The following is an 11,638-nucleotide window of genomic DNA, read 5'->3' on the forward strand; positions in this document are numbered from 1 at the left end:
AGCCCTTACTCAATCCTGTTAGGACTGAATAGGGTGGAGATTGATTCCAAGTATCTCCATTGTATCAATTCTAAAATCAATCATGACTCAAAGACATTCCTGTTCTATGCTTAAGCATAGGTCAAAGTCCTTTCCATTGTTCAGCAAAAGGTTTTTGTCCTAAAGTAATCTTAAGAAGGGAGGAGAAGGAACCTCCCATGCCAATGGGGTTCACATTCCAATAGTCAAGACCCACTATCAATAGGAAATTTTTCAAGTATGAAATTTCCCAATGGTGAAATTTCCAACATTTATAAGTCTAAGAAATTTTGAGGTTTACATTCTGATTTGTCATTTGCTAGTACATGTCTGTCATAGGCCATCCTTCTCAATACTGGATCCTTAAGTAGGGGTGTAAACATTCCAGTTTGTTAGGGTTTTTAAAACTAATCAGGGTGTAGAAAATCTAAAATTCACACCAGGAGAATAATTTAATACTTAGAAATTCTTTGATCTCAGTAAGCTTTAGTACAAAATTTCCTCATTAGTGCTTCTGTTTGATGTGAACAGTATATAGTCAATGGACATCCCAAAATTAAATATGCTAGCTTCTGGACCAACATAGCAGCAGAAACTACACCCCTTAGACAAGGAACAGTATTTGCAGCTATTGGATTAAGCTGACAACTATAATATCCAATAGGATGATAACTTTGTCCCAAAGTCTGTGTTAATACACCAGGATCAATTCCCTTGGTTTCATTTACAAATAGTTGGAAAGGTTTTTAGTAGTCTGGGATACCCAAAGCAGGTAACAGAGAACATGGCTTCTTTAAACTTAGGGCTTGCGGATGTTCTGGCTTAAGTTTTAGAGGTTCAGGTTCCGTGTTCTGGGTCAGATCTGGTCAGATCTGTAAGACATTTTGTTATTTCAAAGTACTCAGGTTTCTGCTGTCTGGAGAACCCAGTTGTTCAAAGAACAGCTCTGAGTTTCTTTTTGGTCCTTGGAGCAGTCAGTTTCTGGATATCCGCTATTCTTTTCTGTGTAATACTCCTTGAACCCTCTGATAACACAAAACCTAGATATTGCACTCTAGGCAAAACCCACTGTAATTTTGCCTTGGAGATCTTGTGCCCATGCTTGTACATTTCTAGCAAAAGAATCTTTTTTAATTGAGAATTTTACTTAATTAATTTAGAATATTTTTCCACATTTACATGATTCATGTTCTTTCCCTCCCCTTCCCCCCATAGCCGACTTGAAATTCTATTGGGTTTTACATGTATCATTGATCAAGACATATTTCCATATTATTGATATTTGCACTAGGGTGATCATTTAGGGTCTACATTCCCAGTCATATCCCCATCTAACCAAGTGATCAAGTAAATGTTTTCTGTGTTTCTACTCTCACAGTTCTTCCTCTAAATGTGGATTGTGTTCTTTCTCATAAGTCCCTCAGAATTGTCCTGGATCATTGCATTGCTGCTGGTGGAGAAGTGTATTACATTTGATTGTACCTCTCTGCATATTGTTTTCCTGATTCTTCTCCTTTCATTCTGAATGAATTCCTGGAGGTTGTTCCAGTTCACATGGAAAATCTCCAATTCATTATTTCTTTGAGCACAAATAGTGTTAAATTTTTATGGTTGGACTCAGAATATTATTGGTGGTCATCAGGGATTTAATTTCAAAATCCCAAAGTGAATTACTAAAGTAAAATGTAATTTATGGTAGTTTATTTTACAATAGAGGGAAGATCTTAAAGGGAGAGAGAAAAGGGTAGAGAGAGGGAGGGAGGGAGAGAGAGAGGAGGGAAGAGAGAGGAAGGGAGGGAGAGGGGGAGGAGAGAGAGAGAGAGAGACAGAGAGAGAGAGAGACAGAGAGAGAGAGAGAGAGAGAGAGAGAGAGAAAGAGAGAGAGAGAGAAAGAGAGAGAGAGAGAGAGAGAGAGAGAGAGAGAGAGAGAGAGAGAGAGAGAGAGAGAGAGAGATCTGAGTCAGAGGATCCATCTCTGGCCTCTGTGGTTCTCTATTTAAAGATCTTTTTCTCGTGTCACCTCCCCTAAATTTTACATCTACCAATTACAGCAGACGCTCCTTTCCAGGACTGCCCACTCTTTCACATGTGGGTCACAGATCTCCCACTCAACACATGAAATTGGTGTTCACAATTTTTTTTGGTTAGATCACACCTTTAGTAGTAAGTTTGCACCTTTTTTGTAGTTAAAATGGGTAGATCTACTTTAAAGGGATTAAAATCTAAAAATAGACTGGGGATTACAATTCAATCTTTCCAATAAAGGAAGAGCTAAGTACATTCATTGTTACAATCAGAGGATTGCAAATTTAATCTTCACAATAGTATTCCATCACCAACAGGTACCACAATTTGTTCAGCCATTCCCCAATTGAAGGGCATCCTCTCATTTTCCAATGGAATTTTTTCTTTACAGAATCTACTCATATGCTCAAGTCCTTTCCTTCCTTATAAAAGAACTATGTGACAGACCACAAGATCTCAAAGGCAAAAGTTCAGTGGTGTCTCCCCGAAGTGGAATATTTAGGGTTTATTTTAACTGCTAGTGCCTGCATCATTTTGCCTAGGCACATCAATGATATTCAGAAATTAAGCGCTCCCTCTACTAAGAAATATTTGAGAGCAATTTGAAGAGTAGCAGGGTTTTGTAGATAGTGGGTTCCTTACTATGGGGAAACCACTAAACCCTTATGGCACTGAACAAAAATTTAGTCACTGAACAAGCTATCCTGCCTGCTCCTATTCTGGGCATCCCAGATTACCAAAAGTCATTCACTTTATATGTACACAAACAGAGAGGGTTGGCTTCTGGTGTTTTCAATCAAACCTTACCAACTGTTTAGTGTCCAGTTGTTTACTACTTTACCCAGCTGGACCCAGTAGCTTCTGGAGTACCATATTTATTAATAACTAAATCTGCTGATTTAGTATTGGGATGCCTCTAACAATAATGAAATTGAAGCATTGCTGCTAAGGCGTAGAACATGGATATTTTCTGAGCAAAGACTCAAGATACAAAGTTACCTTGTTGGACAATGAAAATATCACCTTAAAAGGCTGCACAACACTGAACCTTGCCACATTGCTTCCGGATACGCCAGTTACAGGAGAACCATTATATAATTGTGGATTTTTAGTAGCCATGACTGAAAAATCTCCTGGACACTCCTTTCGACAGCACAGATGTAATGTTATTCACTGATGGTACTTTCATGAGGAATGGCATACGCTACACTGGAGCTTCTTTAGTCACAGAATTTGCAACTCTGGTCAGCTTCACTGCCCTCAAATATAAGTGCTCGTGGTATAGAACCATAGATTTAAAACACGCCTGTAATATTGCTAAAGAAAGCAACAAATTACATTGATTCTAGCAACTAAATACCAACCACCAACCCAGCGCACTCCGTCCAGCTACTGCTTGTGCCTGTCAGCAATTGATTTCCTCTCCTTACCTACTGACACAGGCCCTTTTGTTTTTTTATTTTGTTTTTAAATGCAATGGGGGTTAAGTGACTTGCCCAGGGTCACATAGCTGGGAAGTGTCTGAGGACAAATTTGAATGTAGGACCTCCCATCTCTAGGCCTGACATTCAATTCACATAGCCACACAGCTGCCCCTAAGCTGGCCCTTTTATTTCCCCTTCTTACCTCACTTCCTGTCTCTTACTTTCACTATGGACTTGTTAATCCCTACAGATCTCTTATGGCAAAAGGGCCTCCAGGTCACTTGGAGAAAGGGATTAAGAATTCCCTTTACATACCCAAGGAAATAGGATATAAAGCAACTTATGTTCTGATAGTGGAGCAAAGGTGATATGGTTATATATGTGGATGTGTAACTATCTTTTAGTGTTATTTTCTTTCAGAAGAAGAGATCAGACCTGAAATGAAAGTGACTCCAAAAGAAGTGAGCCTTTCTTTGGAATATAGTGACCAACAGAAATTCATGAGTGATGGTCTGGATGAATTACCTTGGAGAGAATTATGTGTCAAATTTCAAAATTCGTCCTTTATTGAACATCAAAGTATGCACATTGAGAAAAAAATCTAATGAATGTCTTCAGTGTGGAAAGACTTTTATGCATGGGGCCAGTCTTGCTGGACAGTGTAGAATCCACAGTGGGGAGAAACCTTATGAATGCAAGCAGTGTGGAAAGAAATTCAGTCACAGATCCAACCTTGATACACATCAGAGAATCCACAGTGGGGAGAAACCTTATAAATGCAAACAGTGTGGAAAGACATTCAGACTTAGCTTTTCTTTTGTTATACATCAAAGAATCCACCATGGGGGGAAATTTTATGAATGCAAACAATGTGGAAAGACATTCAGTTGTAGCTCTTATCTTGCTATACATCAGAGAATCCACCGTGGGGAGAAACCTTATGAATGCAAGCAGTGTGGAAAGGCATTCAGGCAAAGAGCCCACCTTGATACACATCAGAGAATGCACAGTGGTGAGAAACCTTATGAATGCAAACAATGTGGAAAGACATTCAGTCAGAGAGCCCACCTTGATACACATCAGAGAATCCACAGTGGTGAGAAACCTTATGAATGCAAGCAATGTGGAAAGACATTCAGTTGTAGCTCTTATTGGGCTGTACATCAGAGAATCCATAGTGGAGAGAAACCTTATGAATGCAAGCAATGTGGAAAGGCATTCAGTCGTAGATCTTATCTGGCTGTACATCAGAGATTTCACAGTGGGGAGAAACCTTATAAATGCAAGCAATGTGGAAAGACATTCAGTCAGAGATCCGACCTTGATAGACATGAAAGAATCCACAGTGGGTTGAAACCTTATGAATGCAAGCAATGTGGAAAGACATTTAGTCAGAGATCCCACCTTGATAGACATAAGAGAATCCACAAGGGGTAGAAACCATATGAATGGAAACAATGCGAAAAGATACTCAATTGTAGCTTTTATCTGGCTGTGCATCAGAGAATCCACAGTGGGGAAACATCAGTTGAGTGCAACCAGTGTGGAGAGACATTCAGTCACAGATCCAACCTTGATACAGATCAGAAAATCCACAGTGGGGAGAAAACTTATGAATACAATCACTGTGGAAAGACATTTAGTTATAATTTTGATCTTAAAAAAAACAAAACAAACCAGAATCTCCACAGTGTGGAGAAACCTTAAGAATGCAAGTGGTTTTGGGACATTCATTTGGTGCTTTTATCTTTTCCAACATTAGAGAATACACTATCCTGAGGAATTCTATGAATGCACATGTTAAAGAGATGTCCTTAATCTCTCCTGTGTCAAGTGGCTATAAAGGAAACTTTCTAAGAAAAATCTGAACTGAGAGTCAATGAGCCAGAGCTGAAGATTCTATTATAAAGGAGATCAGGACTGAGGAGATGAAGTAGACTGCCATCTGAAAGGAAGTGAGGGGGGTCAGTTGATCAATGAAGAGAAGAAGGAAGTATCTATGGACAGTTGAGGGTATTTTGCCACTGGGATATCTTGAGAACAAGAGGTCTGTCTCTTGAGGCAAAGGGCTACTGGCAGTTGGGCTTCTATAGAAAATTGAATGAGTATTCACTGTTGCTTTAAGGAGTTAGGGAGTTGGTGAACAATTTGTAGACTAAAATAGATTAGTCCTGGTGTGTCAGGCAGAACCTATACTGAGAGTTTAGTTTTTAGAGAATTTTAAGAAATATTAAGAATTTCAGTTATATTTATTTGGTGTAGGTATGGTATAGGACTATGATATATGAGTAGCAATCTCTCTTCTATCTACCTGTATTTCTTTTTTAAATTAAAGAAAGTTTCTGTTAAACTGCTTGCCTCACTTTGTTGAAATCCTTAATTTAACCCTCATAAAATATGTGGTAAGCCAGTTAGGAATTTGTTATTATCTGTTTCTAGATTTTCATAGGCAGTTCAGTATGGTGTTTACATTATGGCAAATGTAGTGAAAGAGGAGTTTCCAGCCAAACTCAAATCCCACTCCCTGAGAGTATTGATGTGGCACAGCTCCCAGTTTCCACTTTTTTCAGGTTGTTATCATTTTGGGTAGTATTTTTCTGATGTACCAAATTTACCAAATAATTTTCCTAGGTCTCTTTAAGAAGAAACAATGTGAGACAGAATAATTGGCACTCAATTTGCATACAGTTTGAAACAATTTGAATACCTTGAGGAATGTATCTCTCAAATGCCCCAATTATTTTTCAGCTTACTTAAACTATCTGTTACTCTAATTAACCTGTTTCTCCTACTTTTCCTACTTCCTCTACCAACTCCATGGCAACTCAAGCAGAAACCCAATTGAAAGAAGCAAGAAATAGTAAAACTATAGCCCTACTCCCCTTAAGAGAAGTGCCACCCTTTAATCCTAAAGAAGAGTTAGCTACCACAAGACCTCAAAAATAATTTACCCTAGAGGATATTGAGATTTAAGTAGAGCACTCATTCATTTGCGGATGAGCCCATGGCTGTTATCAAAAGGCTGGACAGCATATCTCAAAACCTTGATTCAACCTTGATTGATTTTAAACATATTTTAGAGGTCTTGACAATAAAAAGGGAGAAAGATAAGGTTCTTATTAGTGAGGCTTGGGGAAGAGAAACAGTTCATTGGCTTCCAAAAGGTGCCAAATGAGGTTTTAACATTTAAGCTGACTACACTAGTTTGTGGCAGTCTAGAGAGTCAGTACTCAAAGCCATTAGGGCATATTTTGGCAGATCAGATATCTGGGCAAAATTTGACAAACTCAGACAGGAGAATGTTGAAAATCCTTCCCAGTTCATAGACAAACTCATACCTGGTATGGAGATATATAAACCTAGATTTGGCTATAGAAAGGATTGTTAGACAATTGAGAAGGCAGATTGTGAAAAACAGTTGCAGTGTGGACAAGGATTATTTCAAAACCAACTTTCTAGCTGGGTGAGTATGGACCTTGATGGGTTGAGGAGAGCAGCAGTATATGTATATAATGGTCATGAAAAGAAAGATGACAAAGATGGTGATTTAGTGGGAATGTTAAAGAAGATAAAAGTATTAAAGGAAAGCTTAAAGAAGATATACAAATTATGGGGTAGCCATTGTCCCTTTGGAAGAATCTACAAATCAAAGACAAACATTACTTATGAGGAAAAGGGTGATATTTAATGTTAAATTGCAGAAGATGGACTCAGGTATTTAACAATTTTAGATTTCTGGGTAAATAAGGAGGTAGTCTAGATGTTGGATTCTTCCTCTCCTCACCACCTACTGATATAGGCTACTTCAATATGGCCAAAAAACACAAACTCATATGAATGAATGGATTCTACTGAAGGGTACAGCATTGAAAGTAAGTGGCATTTGGGTATTTGCACACAATAAGGGAATGAGAAAGCTTCCAGCAAAATGCAAGCTGATCAACCATCCCCCACCTTTCAGAGCCAGCACAAGCTAGAATCAGTGAGTGAGGGACACCCCGAGGTCCTTGGTAGCTGAGTAAGACCACCAAATATCTATCCCTGAGAGCACCTAGACCTGAGTCCCCAGCAGGCTGAAGAGCAGAGACCTTGGGAACCTTCAGGGAGATCGTGTAGAGAAGGGCAGTAAACAGTAGATTCTGCAGAGACTTGAGAGGTGGCTTTAGCCAAAAACCACACTCCTTAGCTCCATACATAGCCTGCCCTCCTTACTCAGATTTCTAATGGGAAAGGGAAGGAAAAATCACCATAGTGATATCAAACAGTGCCCAGAAAAAAAAAATGACTTCCCATCACTAAGAAAAACAAGAAGACTTTGACCCTAGGAATTTTATGGAGGAAAAATCCAGTCTACCAAGTTAATAGCAGAAAAGGACATACAAATAATGCATCCAAACCTTCCAAAAAATGGGAATTGGCCAGAAGCTCTTGAAGAATTTAAATCAGAGCTCATGAGGAAGATGGGAGTATCGATTCTAGCAAGAAAAGTGGGAAAGAGTTCAAAAGAAAAATGAGTTTAATGTACAGAAATGTCCAATTGGAGAAACAGCTGTAAGTCATGAAAAGCAGGATAGACCAAAGAGAAAAGGAAAACCAGTCTTTAAAGACCAGAATTAGGCAATTGGATCTTGCAAAACAGCAAGAATTAATAAAGCAAAGCCAAAAAAAGTCATAAAATAGAAGAAAACATAAAATGTCTCACTGACAAGATGACAGATCAGGAAAACCAATCATGAAGAGACAATTTGAGAATTATAAAGATAATTTTAGAGTTGTGACCTAATCTAAATTAATTTTTGGTCACCAGGGAATATCCCAAATAAAAATACCCAAGTCAGCTGGAAATTTATGGTGATTTAACTAATATAGAGGAAAGGAATTAAGAAATGAGAGAGAGAGAAAACTCTGGTTTCTAGTTAGAATTTCTAAGTTCCAGCCAGGGGAAGAGAGTCTCAAGAAGTTTGGCCATTCCTGGAGGCTTCATGCCTCCAGAAAGGTGGGGTCACTAAGTCAGATTTTCACTCCCCAATGGTGACAGTCTTAAAGAAGTCTGGAAGTTGGTCTTCCAGTTGCTCCTCTGAGTCAATGCTTGAACTGTCCAAATGAATGTTTATTCTCAAAATGAATGTCCCAATCTGAACTTTTCATTCTCTTTTATAGATCTTTTACTCTTGTGTCCCCTCCTCTAAATTTTCACATCTTCCAATCACATCAGTTGCTTTTCTCTAGGACTGCCCATTCTTTAGTTCTCATCATCTTTGCTTAGATTATATCTTTTAAGTTACTTAACACTTCTTTGTTAAGTTCACCTTTTATAGTTACTTAACACCTTTTTGTAGTAAGATCTAAAAATAGATTGTAGTTTAAAGTTCTAGCTTCACTATAAAGTTAAGAGCTAAGTACCTTCATTGTTACAATCAGGAGATTTCAATTTTATCTTCACCATAAAGTAAGATCTAAGTATCTTCATTGTTAGGCAATAGCTAAATCCAATCTTCACAGAATCATTAGTTTACCTGAAAACGCAGAAATAGAAATGTTGATATCATACTGCAAGAAATCATCCAAGAAAACTGCATTGATATTCTTGAACAAGGGGGCAAAATAGACATTGAAAGAGTTCACAGAACAGCCTCTACACTACATCCTCAAAAGACAACCTCCAGAAATGTAATTGCCTTCCAAGAGCTTCCAAGCTACGGAGAAAATTTTACAAGGAATTTCTGTCCAACAGAAATTCATGAGTGATGGTCCGGATAAATTACCTTGGAGAGAATTCTGTGTCGAATTTCAAAATTCGTCCTTTATTAAACATCAAAGAATGCACATTGAGAAAAAATCTAATGAATGTAATCAGTGTGGAAAGACTTTTATGCACAGGACCAGTCTTGCTGGACACTGGAGAGTCCACATTGGGGAGAAATCTTGTGAATGCAAGCAGTGTGGAAAGAAATTCAGTCACAGATCCCACCTTGATACACATCAAAGAATCCACAGTGGGGACAAGCATTATGAATGCAAGCAGTGTGAAAAGACATTCAGACATAGCTGTTCTTTTGCTATACATCAAAGAATGCACAGTAGAGAGAAACCTTATGAGTGCAATCAATGTGGAAAGACATTCAGTCAGAAATCCCACCTTGATACACATCAAAGAATCCACAGTGGGGAGAAGCCTTATGAGTGCAATCAGTGTGAAAAGACATTCAGTCAGAGATCCCACCTTGATACACATCAGAGTATCCATAGTGGGGAGAAGCCTTATAAATGCAAGCAGTGTGGAAAGACATTCAGACTTAGTTTTTCTTTTGCTATACATCAAAGGACCCACAGTGGGGAGAAACCTTATGAGTGCAATCAGTGTGAAAAGACATTCAGTGAGAAATTTGACCTTAAACATCAGCGCATCTACAGTATGGAGAAACCTTATGGATGCAAGTTATGTAGAAAGATATTCAATCAGAGAACCCACTTTGATACACATCAGAGAATCCATAGTGGGGAGAAACCTTATGCATGCAAACAGTTTGGAAAGACATTCAGTCAGAAATCTGACCTTGATACAACATCAAAGAATCCATAGTGGGGAGAAACCTTATGAATGCAAGCCGTGTGGAAAGACATTCAGTCAGAGCTCCAGTCTTGCTGTACATCACACAATCCACAGTGGGGAGAAACCTTGAGTGCAACCAGCATGTAAAGACGTTCACTAGGAAATCTTACCTTGATACACATCGGAGAATCCACAGTGGGGAGAAACTTTATGAATGCTGTGATATTAAAATCACTTTTAAAGACCGATAGATATTAATTTAAGGTTGCCAAGGAATTCACTTGTGAAATTCCTTAAATGAAACACTCAAGTCAGAATGGAGTTTTATGGTGGTTTAATTACAACGGGAGTAAGAAAGAAGGAGAGGGAGAGAAGGAAAGAAGGGGAAAAGGAAAAAGGTTAACTCAACCTTCTGGCAGAGCCAGAGGGAGTTTAGGCCTGGAAGGCCAAGGTAGAGAAGAGAATCAGTCCCATGACTCATGTGACTGATCTGAAGGAAAGCTGCCTGTGGGCCTCCTCCTTGCTCAAGCTCCTAGAATGAACTGGCACCTAGCCCTGCCCACAGGAAGCGAGTGAACTCCAGAGGCTGTTCTCTACCTCACTTCCTGTATCTCACAAGTGCCAATGGTGGCTCAAGGTTGGCTTAGGACAGCCCAGATGGGCAGTTAGTTATTTCTGATTTGCCATTGACTAGCACATGTATAGTGTGGGTATGCACAATTTTGGGTGCTAGACCAAGCAAGATAGAGATTTAAAAATCACAATGCAAGCAGTGTGGCAAGCCATTCAGTTAGAGATCCCACTTTGGTAGACATCAGAGAATCCATAGTAGGAAGAAACCTCATGAATGCAGCAGTGTCAAAAGACATTCAGTTGTAGCTCCAGTCTTGCTGTACATCAGAGGATCCACAGGGTGGAGAAACCTCATGAATGCAAGTAGTTTTGAGAGACATTTATTTGGTGCTTTCATCTTTCTCAACACTAGAGATATCACTATCCTGAGGAATTGTGTGAATGCAAATGTTAAATCAATGTCCTTAGTCTGTCCAGTGAGAAATGGCTGGAGAAGATTTCTAAGAAAATCTGAACTGAGAGTCAGTGACCCAGAGCTGAAGATTCTATTACAAGGGAGACCAGGACTGAGGAGATGAGGTAGACTTCCATTTAAAAGGAAATGGGGGAGTGGTGGCAGTTGATCAGTGAAGAGATAAAGGAAGCATCCATGCACAGTTGAGGGTCTTTTGCCTCTGAGATCTCTTGAGAACAAGAAGTCTGTCTTAGGGAAGGGGATACTGGCAGTTGGGCATCTATAGAAAATTGAATGAGTGTTGGCTGTCTGTTATTTTAAGGAGTTAGGGAGTTCATGAACAATTTAGAGACTCAGATAAATTAGACCTGGTATGCCAGGAAGAACCTGTACTGAGAATATGTTGTTTAGGGAATGTTAAGAAATATTAGGAGTTTCTGGTATATTTACATGGTATAGGATTAGCAACCTTTCCTTACTCTCCTCTCTACCTGTATTTCTTAAATTAAAGGAAGTTTCTGCTAAACTGCTTGCCTCACTTTGCTGATATCCTTAATTTAACCCTTACAGTGTTAGTGTTACAGTGCCAGT

The 11,638-nt window shown here is 38.9% G+C and overlaps 1 protein-coding gene across 5 annotated transcripts in view; it reads left to right on the plus strand.

Moving 5' to 3' along the window:
* LOC130453518 (zinc finger protein 239-like) overlaps positions 1-5,817 on the plus strand; it is a 53,247-nt gene extending 47,430 nt beyond the window's left edge. For all 5 annotated transcript variants that reach the window (XM_056801135.1, XM_056801137.1, XM_056801136.1 and 2 more), the window contains one exon: positions 3,888-5,817. In XM_056801135.1, coding sequence (XP_056657113.1) covers positions 3,888-4,072 — 185 coding nt within the window. In that variant the 3' untranslated portion in view covers positions 4,073-5,817. The remainder of the gene's footprint in view (positions 1-3,887) is intronic.
* The last annotated feature ends 5,821 nt before the right edge of the window (positions 5,818-11,638 follow it).

Source organism: Monodelphis domestica, chromosome 6 (genome assembly GCF_027887165.1).
Source record: "Monodelphis domestica isolate mMonDom1 chromosome 6, mMonDom1.pri, whole genome shotgun sequence".
Taxonomy (NCBI): domain Eukaryota; kingdom Metazoa; phylum Chordata; class Mammalia; order Didelphimorphia; family Didelphidae; genus Monodelphis; species Monodelphis domestica.